Source organism: Falco rusticolus, chromosome 7 (assembly GCF_015220075.1).
Source record: "Falco rusticolus isolate bFalRus1 chromosome 7, bFalRus1.pri, whole genome shotgun sequence".
Taxonomy (NCBI): domain Eukaryota; kingdom Metazoa; phylum Chordata; class Aves; order Falconiformes; family Falconidae; genus Falco; species Falco rusticolus.
In genome coordinates, this window is record NC_051193.1 from 57,419,699 (window position 1) to 57,437,987 (window position 18,289).

General features: G+C 38.3%; 1 protein-coding gene across 1 annotated transcript in view; it reads right to left on the reverse strand.

Annotated features, from left to right (window-relative positions):
• STXBP6 (syntaxin binding protein 6) overlaps positions 1-18,289 on the reverse strand; it is a 121,955-nt gene that overhangs the window by 84,154 nt on the left and 19,512 nt on the right. The window contains exon 2 of the mRNA XM_037395239.1: positions 2,155-2,340. Within this exon, the coding sequence (XP_037251136.1) occupies positions 2,155-2,308 (154 nt within the window). The 5' untranslated portion in view covers positions 2,309-2,340. The remainder of the gene's footprint in view (positions 1-2,154; positions 2,341-18,289) is intronic.

Consider the following 18,289-nt stretch of genomic DNA (forward strand, 5'->3'; position numbering starts at 1 on the left):
TACATTTTCAGTGCCCTCCATACAGTAATTTTATTTAGATCCTGAATGCTTCTCTTCGTCATCAGTGAGAAACTCTGCTGAAGTCAGAACATCTGTTGTTTCTTCTCTACTCATAACATGCTTTCCTGCTGCAGAAAGACATTAGATGCATCTAAGATCACTCATTCTCTTAAAATCCATGCTGTCTGCTGCACATCAACGTGGGGGAGTTGAAGGAGGGCTAAGTTCCCGAGAATGGCAATTAAAATAAAATAAAATCCATCTCTTGAATTGAGTTAGCCTATAGAAGATTATAAGCACACATCACACCTCTAACCTTACCTCATTAATATGGGTATCAAACACCTGGGTATTCCAAAACTGCATGCACAGCCCTAGAACAGGATTGCTTTTTAACATGACGACTTGGAAAAAACCAAAAAGTTGGACTGACATTTGAAAAATTTGATGGCCAAAGGAAGAAGAGTTTAGCTTTGTTTCAAAAGGTTAGTTATCTGAACATTTATTTAAGAAATGTGAGACCTAGATTCAGTTTCCTCTGCAGTCCAAGAGGATTGAAACTTACAATCCTTTCATCGCAAAAGAGTATCCCAACTACAAGTCTAGGGAACAGCCTAGGTGAACCAATTTTTAAATCCTTCCTTGAAGCTCTGTATATCAGCAAATGACAAGCAGATCACTCTGCTGGAAATGAGTCTTCAGGTTTGTCTCACTGTCCTCAGTATGTGTCTGCATATACTCTGCAGCTTATATTTGAACATAAATTTTTGTACATATGCATGCAAATAACACTTCATTCAACAACATTCAATAAATGTGAATTTTGTGTGCAGGTGTATGATGGCTTATACCAGTAGTAGTCACTGGGTTTTACTCCTTATGTTTTTGAAGTTTTAACAGTTTTCAGTGGAGAAAAATTTTAAGGAGTTCATGAAACACTTCTTCCATTCAGTCAAAAAATAAATGCTGTCTTCTGATTCATAAAGCACTTCTTCCTCTGACCACTTAAGTTGTACCTCCAGTAAGACGCACGGCCTCAAAAGGGAGCAACTGATAGGCCTAAAAACCTAAGTTACTAGATCTCCCCAGAACACCAAAGATACTCACACACACTCAGTTGGCAGACATAGAACAAGAAGGGATACCCTCCTTTCTAGGGAGCTACCTAGAAGAAGGGCTAGAAACCTAAAGCTGCACTGACTGCCTACCTCCGTGCAACTGAATACCACTCTAAGTCTGAAAACAGGTATAAACTACAGGCAAATCAGAATGACAAATGTTAAATTAAGGTAAATTTCACTACAATAACCAGAAAGTATTCAAATCATTAAAAAAACAGCCAAAAATATGTAATACCATGATTAACCACAAGTTACCCAATCAATGGGTTTCATTTTTATACTTAAACATAATAATTGGACCTTCACTTTTATTAGAAAGGGTAAAAATACAAAGCAAACTATTGTACAGCTACTATGTACCCTGTTCCTGAAATCCAGACTCTCATGAGTGCTGGTTTTCACCTTGGAGAAACTCAAATAAATTTTTTCTTAACACATTAACAACAAAAAGTTAATTTCTCCCTGTTCCCCCCGACCTCTCACAAAATGTGTCTCTATACATCTTCTTCTTCAATCCATGTACTTCCATCTTCATCCCATTTAAGGTTCAGTTCAGTTAAAATATTCTGGCTGAAAGCTGCACATCTAAGTACCCAGCTGGTAACACACAGAGGTAAATATGGAAAGCGGAAAACGCCTTTTTTTCAAACAAAAAACCCCATTTTTTTCAAACAAAAATTTTCAGGGCATTAAAATGAAATACTATGTAAAGTTCATCCTTCCAAAAAAGATCTTTACCTCAATAAGCAAGTACTGTTACCAAATATTCTATTTGTTTGTATTCTGCAGCTATGCTGTGAGAGAACACCTTGTTTTTTTTCAAACAATGAAATAACCTGTTCAATTTATTACAAGGTGTAAATATTAATGGTGTTGAGTGTGTGCTTTCCTCAAGATTAAAAGATACAAGCACTATAGTTCTTTGGTTACATTAGTCAGATTCAAGTCACCCAGCTCCTCATGGCTACAGTTTACATCTAATCAGTTAATGATAAACCTAAACAGATAACGATGTCAAAATCGCTAATCTTACCTGACAAGCAGATGTATGTTAAATATTCACCCTGACCCCCAGTAGCTAGGAAGGGAATCTTTTTTTTTGTTCTTCTTTTCACTTGGACGGCTCCCAGCATCCTTTCATCGTGTGGGGCAAAAATTTCTTTGTTGATTGCAGATTTGGCATTCATTGTAGATCACCGATATAGCAGACTGCTGCTCTCTAAAAATAAAATTACAAATAAAAAAATATTAGAAACTCCTAAGTTATGTGAAAATCCAGTTAACATGGGCATTAGCAGCTCCAACCTTCAAAAAAAGTTTTTAATGACTCAAATAACTTGGAAGATAATTTCATGCACTTAGAGGCAGAATTTTCGAAGAATCTAAGAGTCTTCACACTGAAGCTGTTCATGCTTCCCAAATGCCCTCAGACTAGCTTAGCTTCTTTTGGGCAGAAGCTGTGCACACTAGCACTTCAGAACGATGCAAAATCTCCTCAGAGACACACCCTGTAACTTCATGCTGCATAAAAGCTTCATTAATTCCGTCTCTGGGAAGTGAAGGGAAACTCATCTGTCCTACGTAACAGGAAAAGCATTGCAAGGGCATACAGAAGGAACACTGTAGTCGTGCCGGCAGAAAACAAGTGGTGTTCACAGAAGACACTGAAAGCTTCAGACTATGTACAACTGTTCTTGCAGAAGCACTGCTCTTCGTAACAGTACTTGCCTAAGCAGCTCCTGTACCTCTTGCAGATTACCACCTCATCCTCCCAACTCCTCTGTAACTGCTAACTGGGCAACTGCACAGGAGACAGTGTCAGAGAAACCATCTGGGTTAATGCAGACCAAACCACACCTCCCCTTTTCTGCTAAGTAATTTGACCCAGGTCCGTTCTTCAATATGCTTCAGAATAAAACAGAACAGTCACCTTTGGGGAAATATTTGGAGAGAAAAAACATATTCTAAAGAACAGGGAGGGCAAAAGAGAGAAGCTGCTTATTTAGGCATGTCCAGCAAAAGGAAGGTCGATCTGACCAGGGCTTACAGAGCAGCCTAATTAAAGAAGGGAAAGCTGAGTTACACAGGGGACATTAACAAGCTCTTTATGCAGACAGCACCACAGTTTTAGCTCCAATTAGTTCTGCACTGAAATCTGTTAATAAGTACATAGGTCCCACTGATAAAGAGACTGTCGAATGTCCTTTTTAATTGTTCAAATATGATGACACTCCAATACACATATATTAAATGCCACTTCTCCAATTATTAAGACTTTCAAGCCCACAGATCTTTTTTGAGATCCTTAGCTTTCTTAGTATGAGTAACATCATTGTCAGGTCTCATTCCTGAAGCCAGAAATTCTGCCTGTATGTTCATTTGATATTTGCCACAATTTAACTACTAGAAAACATATATAAATTCCAGTCAAATTAGATTATGAAGCCAAAAGTCACAGATCCATTATTTTTAGTGTGCATACTGCTAGCTAAGTAACTGTCTTAACAGTTTCAACCTCAACATTTTGTTGGCACTTATTTATAAAATTCCCTTATCTTAAAAAAAGAAAGAAAGAAAGAAAGAAAAAAAAAAAAAGAAAAAGAGCTGTATTCATGGAGGCGTGAGAGAGAGCACAACTTAGTCCAAATCAAATTCACCACCTACTCATTTTGGGGTGCAAACAGAAACTTTTGCCAAAATAATCTGTACTAGTATACCTCAGTTAACCAATACAGAGGTATGCAAATCCTGACAAGTTTTAGCATTAGGTCATTTTTCACGCATCTTTACAAGAATCAACTGCATTTAAAAAATGGCCCCATCAAAAGAAAAATCAAGACCAATTTCAAACAATGAATGTGCAGCACCTGAAAAGATGTGATTTCATAAGTCCTACTAAGTTACCTATCCTTTAACAACCAATATATCAACAGGGAAACGGACTCAAAACAATAATTTCATCTGCTAATTACTTCAAAAAGGTTGTTTTCACATTCATTATACCACAATCTTCTCCTCTTCTGTATTAAAAATATTTGCAGTATATCTTACAACAGCATGTAAGCTATTGGTACATTACAACCACTTTTTGGTTTGACTTTATTTGCTCATTTTTAATTCAAGGCCACTGTCAATGACTATGGGTTTATTCACACAAACCTCCTCCTGACTAACTTACAGACTGGTAATTTTTGCAAAAATAATTCAGCCCCAGACATTCACATGCAAAGAATTTTCAATAAATAGCTTATTGGAAAAACACACAAATGCTGTCAGGTAAAAATATACACAAAGTTAATCCAACTGAAAAAGCATTCTCCAGCTTGCAACAATCTGATGCTGTTAATTCTGGAACTGAGGAGTTGAATAGATGTTCTCAGAAATTTCCTTAAGATTCACACACTGAAAAATAAAGCGTGATTTCAAAGATACACTCAGTGGCGTGAGCTTCCGGGATTAAGAGAGGATGTAAATTTTCCTTACCTATAGTTGACTGTAACAGAAAATGTTATTGTGTATAGCTTCAAAACTTCCATACAGTACTTCAAGACTTACTGTAAGGATATTACAAGCACTAAGTCTCACTGTACCTTGCTGCATTTGATAAAACGGCTGAACAGGAAGCAAACGAAACAAAGAGAGACACCATCCAAATCCTGATTCATAGATCTCCCAAATCCTTTTGCTTCATACGTGCACTGCAAGTTGCAGCATGAAACTAGAATGACTACCACATACACAGTAACCCAAAATAAAGACATGTATTTAATTAACATATCTCTTTATGTATACACACACCTCTCTCAATACAAGTGCTTTTATGCACAATCAACACAGAAATCCAGCTTTAAATAAAGGCTAGCTCAATACAGAAGACATAACACGGAACAATCAAATACTGCATCTATCGCTGCATGCTGTTGTTTTGTGATTAAGATAGTTTTATATATATGCACCAGAAGTTGTACAGAGAGACACAGTAGACACCAAACATTGTAAATGGAACGCCCAAATAAAGCATGCACTCACTGCCTAGGAAGCTGTGACCCTTCTGTTCCCCATAGTTCACAATAGGTTCACAACAGCCTCAGATGCCAGAATAAAGTAATTCACCTAATGCAGCTTACTTGATGACTGCTGAATCTAATGTGGAAACTGACACTACCACAAACGCCAATTTATTTATAAAATAAAACAACTAACTGTGCCTGTGTGCAGACAGACTTCTGAGATTGAGCTGTCAGTATAGTCTAGAAAAAGTTGTTTTTCATAGGTCAAAAAATCAGCAGATTTAAATAAGCAGCCTTCACCGTATTTACTGGTGGATCTATGCAAAAGCCCTTTGCTTAAGTAAAACATTCCAGTGCTCCTCTTTTGAAAAAGCAGACATAATACAATCTTTTTGTTAGTTTTACTAAAAAAAAATATTAATATGGAACACTTGCTCAAGGAACATGAGTAAGTCTCAATTTTTTTCTATTCTTCCACAAACTCACCTATTCTCATTAAAAAAAAAAAAGAAAAAAGGAAAAAAAAGATGCTGGCTGTACATGCACAACTTCATGTAGTAATGCTTGTTCTTGGCGTACATTCCAGGACAAATTCAAACCATCAGCAGTTTCCATTCCTGGCCCATGTGGACTCACACACTCCAATGCAAACAGCTTCCTCCATGCTCAAATACAAAATGCTTTAAAAGAAGAAACTTTTATTGGAGGATCTCCGAGCACTGAGACAATGCATTACTGTTCACGTTTACCCTCTGAGGCAAGGCAGATTTAAATGTTTCAGCAAATGTAAGAGTCTTTAAAGAGAGCCCACATTTCCTGCCTCACATGCTTTCTTTGTTTCACATATTTAATTCCACTTAAATTATTATAATGACACTTTTGGCTGAACAAAGAAAATTCCATTTTCCTACTGGAGTTTTTCACTCTAGACATCACAGCACTATGAAAGAGGATGTGAGCATTCTCACTGTGCCCCCAGTGCCCAAGAGAAACACCCCAGGGGGAGGATTCCTGTGTGGATTAGAACCAGTGGCTGCAATGCACTATCCATTTCCATGTCCTCAAATCTTTCTCTACTGCAATTCTTCTCCATGATACCTCTATAATTAAAAACACCTCCTAGGAACAGCTGACCATTCCTCCATAAGTGTGTGAAAGGACAGCAATTAAAGGTACTTTCTAAAAAAAAAAAAAAAAAAAAAAGAAATAAAATTAAATAGGCCCAAAATCCTTAAGCTGGTGCCTTCACAGATCCCACATGTTCAAGTAACAAAAAACTTGGACCATTTTCTGGTCAGCTGGAATTGCAGACTGTTTTTGGGCAGACAACCAGCAAGCATCTAACTCATCTTTACATCCAGATGTTTTTGGAAAAAAGGAGATTTACAGTATCTTTTTTGAGGTATTAGCATATAGAAGGAACTGGGGAAACTAACTCTCAGCATGCACAATTTTAATAGTGGTAAGTTATCAAAGAGAAATTAAATAAGAAAAGGAAAAGTAAGAAATGTTAAAAAAAATAAAAACTTCAGTATGTTAAGTCTTGCTGTTTTCAAGGATCTTTAGCTTAATCACAACAGGGATGGGCTCACAGGACAGGCAAAGCACTGAAATGCTGCCTGCAACGTGAAATCATCTGAGCAACCAACTGCTGTTGGGCTGCACTGGTAGCTGTAGCAAATAAAGCTACCATCCTGCCAGAGGACATGTACTTAAAGAAATCATTGCAAGACACCATTATTAAAAGCCCAGCTTCTGCTATCATGATAATTGTCTCCTATTCACTTGCTGGAAGTGTTGAGACTACATATTTGATCATTACCATTCATCAAAAATCTGTATCTGTCACCATTTCAAACAAATAGCTAGTACAGCTTTGGAGAAGCAAAAAATAATTTATAAATCCTTAAAGAACAAGTATTGGAACATACAATTCTTAAAGTTGCTTTGCAATAGATTTATTATACTAAAAGAGTAACACCAAACTCTGCAAACAAGGATTAAACCAGTAGATCAACCTTAGTCTAAAAGAACTGAGGTACAATCTTTAAAAGGCTTGAACATAACAATATGATCAGCATATAACTTCTGTCATCTTTCTATCTGCAAATCTAACTCTGCTTGATAGATTTTTATTTAAATTAGGACAATAGCAGCAGCCACTGCACAGGCCAGAAAAAATCTACTACAACCTACTAATGTGTTCACAACTTTTCAAAGTATTTACTTTCTGGGGAAAGGAGAAAAAAAAAGAAAATCACTTTCCAGAGTTCTTTGTAGGCAGTCACATTTCCAATTCATTTTTGTCAAATAAGCTTTCAGTGTAACTGATTCATCTCAATAAAATATTAATTATAAAATATGAAAATTACAGTTAAAGTGCATTTGTAGAAATTTAAAATATAATCAATTTTACTTACATATGTAACTACAAAGTAAACCGCCTGCCCAGTGAAGTTGAACTAAACATAAGCAGACTTTGGAGATCTAAGTGGTTGGGTTAAACAGAGGCATAGCAAAAAGGCAGTTTGGAAGTTAAGCTCTGATAGATTGCAATGTGATTTTTGCACTAAATCAGAACCTGCTGCGTATAGGAATACACACTAATATCATGCAATGTTATTAACTGTAGTACATCCTACATAACTAACACAGTAAGTCATGGCAACTACTCTGGCAAGACATCACACAGGAATCTGATTTTGCCTCATTGGCACGAATAACCACAGATGCTCAGTAAGGACAAACTCTGCAAGTACCAAGTACTGATCACTAAAAAACCCAGATGTTAAATGGATTAATAATTCAGTGGACAGGTTGTCAGAGATGTAAGATATTAGTACAGTATTACCTGAAGGTATTTTAAAGAAAAAAGAAAACCAAAAACCAACCCAAACCAAACCAGTTTCAGCTAGCACACAGTACTCTTGCCACTGGCTTACTCCAACTAGGATACCTCAGTATGCTCTTAAAATCATGTTTTCCAAATCCTCACAGTTCCATTTTCATTCCTCCTCATGTAACTGCTATTGCTACAAACTGCAAATCTCTGCATATTACAGTCATCTATTAAATGGAATATTCCAAAAGAGAAGGAGGGAACAGAGTTGGGTGTCTCAGGCTAAGTATTTTGCATTTTCTGAACTGTAACCGGCAACAACCACATCTGGGAAGAAAAAAAAAAAAAGAAAAAAAAAGGAAGGAAGGAAATTATAATTATTTTCCTTTTTATTACTTTAATGCTAGGAAAGAGTACAAAAGCAGAGTAATACAATGGGATAAGACATAACAATAAGGTATTAAAGCATTCTATATTTCATCCATCAAAGATGAATGAACTTTCCCTAGTAAGTATAAATATTTTATTCAATCACTCCAAATTCATGAGCAAAATAAGTTACTGGCAAAACGCATAATTCTTTTAAGAATGGAATATATCAGGTTCTTGGGATATCAGAATTTCTGTAGGGGCAGAAAGACCTCTGTGAAGTCTTACACCAACAGTTTACTTGAGGGAAAACAAGAACTGTGTAAAAGTAGTAAACCATCTGTTGGCAGTGTCCTGATATTTTCTAGCAGTTAAATAATTTTCTTTCTGGCAAAAAACACAAGCTCAACGCGTTTCTGACATGCCGCGTACTTCTTTCCAGGAATCCTCCAACAGTTACAAGCATCATCCACTTCAAAATGGGTGAGCCCAGTAAAGCTTGTAAAACTGTGGAGTCTTGAAAACTGAAGTAATTACAAAAAACTGGTCTGCTCCAGTGTTTTGTTCAAAGGGTGTTAACCTCAAGAATTATTAAAAATGCTATCCATGGCTTTAATCCCCCTGCTGCGATTGATTGCTTAGCTCTGCAATCGTGATAGAATTCAGGAAAAGAAAGAAAGAAAAAAACAACAAACCAAAAAAACCAACACTGCAAAGAGAACTTGCATGTTTGAGAACTTTTTTTTTTTTCCCCCCCCCAAAATGAATGTTTTGTTGTTTAGTCTCACAGAAATGTGAGAAAAGCCAGAAGGGAAACTACTGGCTTCTTCCTCTCCCTTGATGTTTTCATAGTAATTTGCAATCAGTGATCAGTGGTAGAAGTATTCTATTTTAGCAACCAGAAAATTTCCATTAAACATGGAGCTGGTGGGGAGAAATTATTTTGTCAAGTAATAGCCTGTTGGGAACGAGATATTCTTCCTTTAAAGTAAAAAAAAAAAAAACAAAGATGACAACTGCTTCCCCCTCTGCATGCTTTCAGGGTCCAAGTACTGAATTCTTGAGGATGTGAAAGCTCTCATCAGGTTTATGAATCTGGACAAAACAGTAATTTTTAGATTCAGACCTCTTACAGATAAGTATGGTATTAATGATTGTATGGGATACCTGTAGAACACACAGTAACGTTTTACAGTTCTACAATGAACTCTGAGATCAAGAGTGTGAGAGAGTGATGAAAGAAGGGAACCTAGATAGCTAAAACAAAATGATCCTTCTCTAGTTCTTTCTATTAAGTGTTTTTACATTTTCACAAAAGGGAAATAGTGGAACACCCATCTCTTAATATTTTCACTTCCAACTGTTACGTATGTTTTGCATGCCTGAACTGAAACGATATAACATGGAGATTTGAGAAGTTGGGCCAAATAGTGACATCTGAATTTGTGCAAGAAGCATCCAATCCAAGGAGGCGCGGCAGGACAGGACAATGCAACACAAAACCTCTGCAACATTCATTCATAAATTTAGGGGTAATTCTATGCTTCTTGCACACATAACTTACATTTATAACCCTTAGGTATCTATCCTTTTCATATGTCAAAGTAGGAGGGCTTTTTAAAAAAAAACCAAAAAACAACAAAACATCCAGTGTACATTAGACTGCCAGATGATACCAGCTCAAATCAATGTATCAGAAATCCTTCCAATCTTAATCTCAACCACAACTTTACTGTTAATAGTTTATGTTGTCTCTAAACAGTGGGCACAGCCAAAGAACCTGAAATAACATTGTCTCTCAATATATCTTCACAGGCTTACACAGAGACAATTACAGCACCAAAAGTACACCAAATTTAGAAATACACATTTTCAAATGAACTAAGAATTGCAACGTCCCCCAAGAAAACTCTGTAAGTATACCTTACATTAGACCAAGTGATCTCTTTGCTATAGGCTTTTCAGTCCATATATTTTGTGGACATAGAAGAACAATACAAGCCAAAAGACTTATAAAGGTATCAGTAGCATTATCTCCTGACCCGTAACTCCCGAAAACCACCCACCTACAAAATAAGCTACATTAAAAGGAAAAGATTAATTTAATAATATTAATGGTCCACATCAAACTTCACTTTACCTTTTACTTTACTTTTTATTTCTTAGTCAGTACATAAATAAACATGGCTTCAGAACCTGATGCTTGTCCATTCATTAGACTAAACCAATATAACAATTTACTTCAAACATATTCATTTCATAGTGGCTAGTAAGATTTAGAAAGAAGCTTGAGAACTTACACAGGTAGCCTAAATTCACAATACACATTTACAATTTCTACCACCTAAGGATATGCATGTTTAAGATGATCTATAATACATATAACGACAGAAGAATTTATCTAATGACTTGTCAAGACAACATACTCAAGAACTTTTAATCAAATGACATTAAGGCTCATTTTCTGTGCCTGGTTCATATAAATCAAAAAAGTACTTTGGCAACATTAAATGAATAATAAAGAAAAACCTCACTACATCTGCTTTAGATTTGCAATCTAGACAGTAACCAGCAGTTACCCTGCTCACAGAAGAAAAGATACAGGTGAAACAAATGTATGTTTGTCAAAACAGTATGGGTACAATCAAAAACCTTACAGAAGCAAGCAAACCCAGCTTCCAGTGAAGGGAGACATTGAGAACATTCGTTGAAATACCAGTAAAAATTTAAGCAAGTACATTAACTCCAAGTGCAAGAGGCCCTTGATTTAGAAGCTCTTCGCAGGTGGCATAGTTATAAAATATTTTGCCACAAGAGACATTAAGTTCTTCACGTTCCAGATGAAAAGATCAAACTTGTTTCTTCAACCCATATAACATCTCCTAGCAGGACAGCAGACAGAACCCACAGTCTACCAGAAGAAGAAATAAACTGAGTATGACCTATAAAAAAGGGGAGGGGCAAAGCACTATGATGACATCAGAAGAATAATAAATAAATTGCAGTGGGAATATGTAGCTCCTCATTTTGTTGACCTACCACGGCTCTCCCCTCACACACTGAGGAAGTCATTTCATCACAAAAGGCAGATTGGTCAAGCATGATTTACCATCTTCGCTCTTCCTACTCACCTTCTTGTCCTTCATGTGCCTGGAAACAGCTTCCACTGACAAAACACAAGACCTGCTATGACTTCCAACAACAAAAAGGAGGTAGAGGGGGAATACAGGGCAGGTGTTCTATCTTTCACATCACTTCATTGCCTTCACACCATTTCTCAGCTGTGATCCTCTGCATGCTCTTCCAGCACCTCACTGGTGACTTAGGTTCTTTAGATGCTGATGTTTGACTGCTGTACCAAGCACAGATTGTGGGCAGAGACACTGAGCCCAAACAACGGAAAAAGGGTGGCAAACATACCAGTTAAGAATGCTGGATCTTTAAAACTTACCCAGTGGAGATGAGCAAGATCAGAACTACTTGCTGCAGCCCTGCAGATATGGTCAAATACATACATGGGAGGTAAGCATAACAGACTTTTGTCTGTACTTTTTAATTGCATTTTAAAATGAGAAGACTTTCCACAAAACACTTCTGGGACTCTACTTCTGTCAGACACAGATACAGTATGTTGCAATTCCTGCAATTGGCATTTATCCTCAGAGTTTATTCTGTGAGAAAGAGGTGAAACAGGTAATGGTGGTGACAGCTCAGGGAGTAAGTCTCTGTACAGTTATTACATTTTTTTTTTCCATAAATAGTAATGTGCCATTTCCATGCAACAGTGGCTCCAAAGTAGAGAACTTCACTGAGGGTTATCCCCATTCAGTGACTTCTCAGTGAAAAAGTAAACCCACTGCTTCAAGGCTACTGACTTCAAATGGTTTCTACCCCAAAATGTCTCTTTCAGGGATAAGAGAGAGGTGTCCCCACCTCCTTGCTTTCCATCCAAGAATGAGTCTCTTTTTTTCGTCTCCTTCGAACTGACCCCTAGGATAAGACAATGTGAAGAGGTACAAGTGCGATTATACATGTTTAAGAGTCAGGAAAAGATGACGACTCCTAAGGACTTGAGCAAAACACACCAGTTGCAAAAGATCGCAGCCCAGCCAGGAACAATAGATGCTTCATTCTCCTGCGGCAACAGATACGAAACAAGGTTGTGGAACAAGGTGGCACCATCCCTGACTGGGTTTCAGATATCTGAAAGGATACGTGGCAAAAAGCTGTTGCCTCTCCAACAATGAAGTTAACTTACAAAATGTCAAACCTCGACTTTCAGAGCCTAAGAATTATGTTAGTTTTTAAAACTGCAGTGTCCAGATATAAACAAGCTATTGCTTCAGGAACTAAATTGCTTGTTTCTTTTACTAAAGAATCCTAGGTGCTAGTGCAGGCCAGGCCTCCACTCAGAAGCACTGAAGGTGCTCCACAAAGGTCATATTATGGAGTGCAGTTTGGGTGTGGAGAAGTCACTACAGCTATCACAGGATCTGGCTAGACAAGGGGCTGACTCAAACATGTGTGGGACAGGAGGTCAGAGAATGTCTGAAGAGAGATGTATGAGAGGAGGATGGAGAATGTCTGACCTCGCAGGAGATGAGAGAACAGCTGGGTATTGTGAAGGAAAGTAAGGAAGATAAACATGGTTATCTAGTAGCAAAAAGGTGTCTGCACGCTTGTAGTGATACATAGCTATGTAGCTGCATGAATGGTTTCTGCCCTGAGCCCGGTGGTACATACAGCTGGAATTTGTATCCGGGCTCAGAGATATAAATACAAGCTTCTCTGTACAATGACATGCCTCTGGTTGAACCACAGCCTGAGTCTGTGCCTTTGTACGCCACAGACATGGGAAGTGGTTCAGTGGTAAGACATTCGTGCCCTAATGGTCTTGCCAAGTGCAAAAGTAATTTCTTCATGCTTTAAGAGTCTTAGGATAAACCTTCTTCCTCAATTTATGTGCAGCTCTAAGTCATATTAACATAAATAAGAGAAACTTTGAAAATCAGAACTCCCACAGAAAAGCAGACCCTAAAGAGGAAATAAAGACCATGGGAGGCCCTATGACTAACAGCTGGAATATAGGATCCCACTGCTTAATGAGATTGCCAGTTAGAGAGTATGAATGTGGGAATATATGCAAGAAACCCAGAGATCGGGCTGCTGACCACCATGGTAACAAAAGACCTCAGGAAGTGTGTGGGATCCAGCAGCTGAGGTACAAAACAAATTAAGGTTCTTTTAAAGGGACTGAAACTGTATCAAGTTTCCATATAAATCAAATATTTCTATTAAGTGTCAGAAAGGAAAGCTCAAGTGGAAGATGATGATGCTAACCCAACCGCATACATTTCTGCCAGCAAAATAGTTACCGTTCTCACCTTGTGAGCTACAGCACCAAATCTGGAGAATATGGTTACATGATATCCTTGCTAGACAGTATTTCAAAACCTACTACATCTACAGTAGTTAGAAAGAATGAAGTATTGAAAGTCACCTCAATTTCTTCTAAGAAAGTCCTAACTCAACTAAAACTCACAAATAAAACCTCAGAAAAAAAGCAAGTGCAGAAGAGAACAGCTTAATTTTCAACAACCATTTTCCATCTACTAGTGCCAAAATACTGCTTTTCAAGTAGCTTGTGTTTAAAATCTGATTCTCTTTGAAACGTTTCTGTGCTACTTTTTGCCAGCCACTCAGAGTTTTTCCCTCAATGACAGTATTTACTCATAAATAAATTTGGGCCAAAACTGAACTGGCAACAACATACTGTTCCTCACCACTCTTGCCATATGCTTCATTCCCTCTCAATGCACTTCATTACTTTTAAAAGTATAGAAAATTTTCTCCAAGTCCCTTAAACCCGTTTAATGGGGAAGAAAAGGAAACTGCTCTCCTAGAAGAGAGCAAAAGGCCATGTGCAAGCCTAAAAAGAAGGTAAGTTTTCATGACTTCACAACATATTTTTTCTTTTCGGAAAACACAGTGAAAACCCTTAAGAATTCTGGTGATCTCATTGCGCTGAGACCAGCACAGTTCCCAAACCCATGACTCATTCCGATACCAGCAAAAAAATTGCTGGGGAGACAGATGTTTTGTTTATGACTACTTAATTCCTTCAGCATGTCTTGCTCAAAAAATGGCAGACTTCACTTTGTATCCAGCAGATAAAGCATGACAGTCATACTCCTGCCTTACTCTTTTCTAAATACTATTGTGATAAAACTGAAACAGCAGTGGATGCTGCTGACACTTGAACAACTTATTTAGGAAAACAAAAAAACTGTCTTGCCAATAAAGATTTAACTTCCCAGTTATAATCTGTAAAAATGTATAACCTCTAAATATTCAGGTTTCTGGCTTTAAAGTTTACTTCCATGGGTCTTATGCAGAGAAAAAAAAAATATTACTATTTGTTTTCTGTAACATAAAAGTAAACCAAGGCCCAAGTACAGTTTATTAACAGATAATGAAATTGAAATAAATAACTTTCAGCATTGTTTAGTTTGACATCAAACCTCAAAACAATTAAGCATTTTCATTCACATAGTTTTGTTAGTTAACTGTTTTTTTGAAGTCTTTCTCACTACACGCTTGAGTGACATCAGTGGAGTTACAGTAACTTAAGAGAAGTAACCGGTACATGATGCTTGCCTCTTCCCTTTGTATCCATTTTCATCTACCCCTAAAACACACAGAATCCCAGTATCAAACAGTTCAACAGATACGTTTATTATGATGCACACTTGTGTTCTCTCCCACCCTGTGTCATCTCTGTATCCTCCTTTGCACATGGCTCATTGTTTTCTAACATAGTACTTCCTTCTTCCTATCCGGTTTCTTTTGCAATGCTGCTCTTAAGGTGTATCTAATTTGCATCCCAGTGAGGAAAACCAGCACTTCAAAACGTTAATGGAAGCTACATACCCAAACCTTAGTAAAATCCATGGAACGGGAAACCTTGTCAGACTGGTCAGACACACTGTCAGAAACTCCTTACTTCAAATTATTTTATTTATGCTCAAATATACTACATTTCTCTTGCATTTAAGGGGATCTCTGGTGTTCATGCAATACTGCAGAAGAAATATCTTTCTCACAGCATTCATGCCAAATACAAGAAGAGACATGCACCCATGCAGCTGAAATGTTAACAATCTGGAAAAAAACCCTATGGCAATTAACCAACAAATGTACACCTTTACTCACCTGAGCTACAGATGTAGCCCAAACTAAGACTAATAACTCTCAGAAACAGATGTAACTTGAGCTGGTGATGCAAGAGTTTAGCACTACTGTATGATGAATATAATTAGTTCCTTAGTACATTGTCTGCTTGTTTTGATATGAAAAATAAAAACCCCCACACCCATAATCACCACCTCCCTACCATCCTTGTTATGTACTTTCACAACAAAGCAATCAACATGCAACTGTTAAATTCAGGTCTATTAAGGGCATCGTCAGCTATCTGACAAAGATAGAAAGTACAGTTATAACAAGTTCAACCCACCAACACATCCCCTAGCTGGTTACTGCCTGATAACTAGAGAACCGCTAGGTTTAGAGAAGTGACTCTGTCCCATTCCCATTGCATTCTTCCCAGTAGGTTTGAGATTAATCTGGTTTCAGAGCAATGAAAAACAGTATTAGAATTATCCCCCCTTTTTGTCTACCTTAAATAATGTAAATCACCAAGCAAATTTCTCCCAAATGGAACAGGTGGCTCTGGTATATCAGTGAAAATACTCTCACAAAACCATTTGCTTTAATTAGCGCCCATAACAATATATATAAGAAAAATAAACAAAATTAGTAGTGCTATATATTATCTACACCCAACAGCAAAAAACAGGTCTTATTATGCCACAAAGTAAAATTAGCATGGAAAAAACTCAGACTTTTTGTTCTTGCTGTAAACCATATGATCTTTGGCACATCAATTAGATGAACAACGTTCTTCACATACTAATTCTTACTTAACATAAAGGAAAAAGAAAATACATGAATGGAGATGGGAATAGTGGAAGGAATCATCTCTTCTCAGCCACAGTTTAAATGCAGACTACAATTCTGCAAGAAGACATCTGCAAACAAGCAATGACAAGCTATTATTTTCATAATATTCGATCTGACCAAAAAAGAAAATTGTATGTTGAAAGTATCAGCAGGGTTACAGGAATAGAAATATTAAAATTGTACAGCACCTCTCTCTGCAACAGAGAACAAATTTACAAGAAGCATTTCAAAGAAATGGATAGTCAAGTTTTTAAAAAGCTACGGTTTATGGTGTCAAAAAAGCTTGCAAATGTTCACAATCTTTTGTGCTAGAAAATATCCTCAGTCCAGCCTTCTCCACACTGGACAACCACCACTGCTTCTGCTATGTTTTACTCTTTTGTTGCTGAAAATCCTCATATTGAAACAGACACTTTAAGCAATTATGTTAGGTATTTTAATTTTGCAGCTAAAGCCTTGCACAGGTTTTGCCAGGACCCTGACAGGCCTTACTGGCCCTGCCTCGTGCCCCTAGGCCTCCCCCCACCCTGCCCATGGCCCAGGACCCCATGTCAGCCCCCGGGGCCATCAGCCTCAGTAGGGCCAGTCTCCAGCCCCCCACAGACCCTCACAGAGCCAGGCCCACCTGTGGGCCCACAGCCCAGCCTGGCCTCAGCCTGTTCCTACAGCCCTGCCTGGCCATGGTTCCCCTCAGCAGGCCGGGTCCTCTCCTCCACCTGCCCATGAGCTGATGGCCTGGCCTGGCCTCGCCTCACCCCCAGGGACATGCCCAATGCCCTGGGCTGGGGCTGCCCCCCGGCCATGGCTGCAAGCCCCAGCGGAGCCCCCACCGCTCCCAATGGCCCAGCCACAGGCAGCCACCAGCCAACAGGGCACCAGGGAAGGTTTAACCAACTCAAGAAACAAGAGTGACTCAGAACCACCAGCGGCTGTTTCCACAAAGAACATCAACAGCCTGAGTAAACATACTAAGCAGCCAGCAGGATCCAAAGCCTGTACCGGCTCAAGTTTTTTGCTATCACACAGTTATTCCAAGTCTCATTGTGACAGGGAAAGGGAAGAACAAAGGAATCGAGCAAAGGAAGTTGATTTCTACTTGCTTTCTTAAGGTTTGAAATAAACGGACTGCAGATCACAAAACACACTGCTGTGGAAGCTACCAGTGAAGGACAGCCAACCTGCAAGAGCAAAGAAGCAAAAGGATAGAAACAGTCAGGACCACCAAACGGTTGCTTGCACAGAGTAACATCTCCAATTAAGCAGCAGTAGCCAGCCTGAACTCTGCCTGTATCAAAGCAAAAGTAATTACGTAACAGCCTGCCCAGCACAGCAGTGGGAAGGAAGACAGAACACATCTAAAAGCTGTACCACTGAATCAAAAACTTTGTGCTTATTTGTGGTTAGCAAAGGCAGCAAGTACTTCAGAGCTGCAGATGGAGATCTTCAGATGGAGAGCTGTGAAACTTCTGCAAAATGACAGCAGCAGCCTGATTTGACTTTGACCTAGAAAGGTTGCACCATGTCCCTTAGTCACCATGCTCCTGCAGGCAAGCCTCAGTGCACAGAGCCAAAGTGAGTAATGACATTCTTAGAAGCCCCAGCATCGCAAGAACATACTAAGTCCTTCTGACAAACCCTGAGCTGAGATTTAGTGGGAAAGAAAAATGGTATGCGCAATTCTAGTCTAACACAAACCAATTTTTAATGTGGTCTGTGACATTGGCAAGAAATCCAAATTAGATAGGAGGCAAAGGCCCTTGGCAGAGCCTTGCCAGTTCTCCCACTCTAAATCAAGATTATGAGCTAACCACTTTAACAGCAGCACAGTAATTAGAGAGCCCAACACATCAGACCGGTGTCAATAAAAATTCCTTCTTACTCAAACACAATAGTTCATACATAATAGAAGTAACTGCTCAGACTGCAAC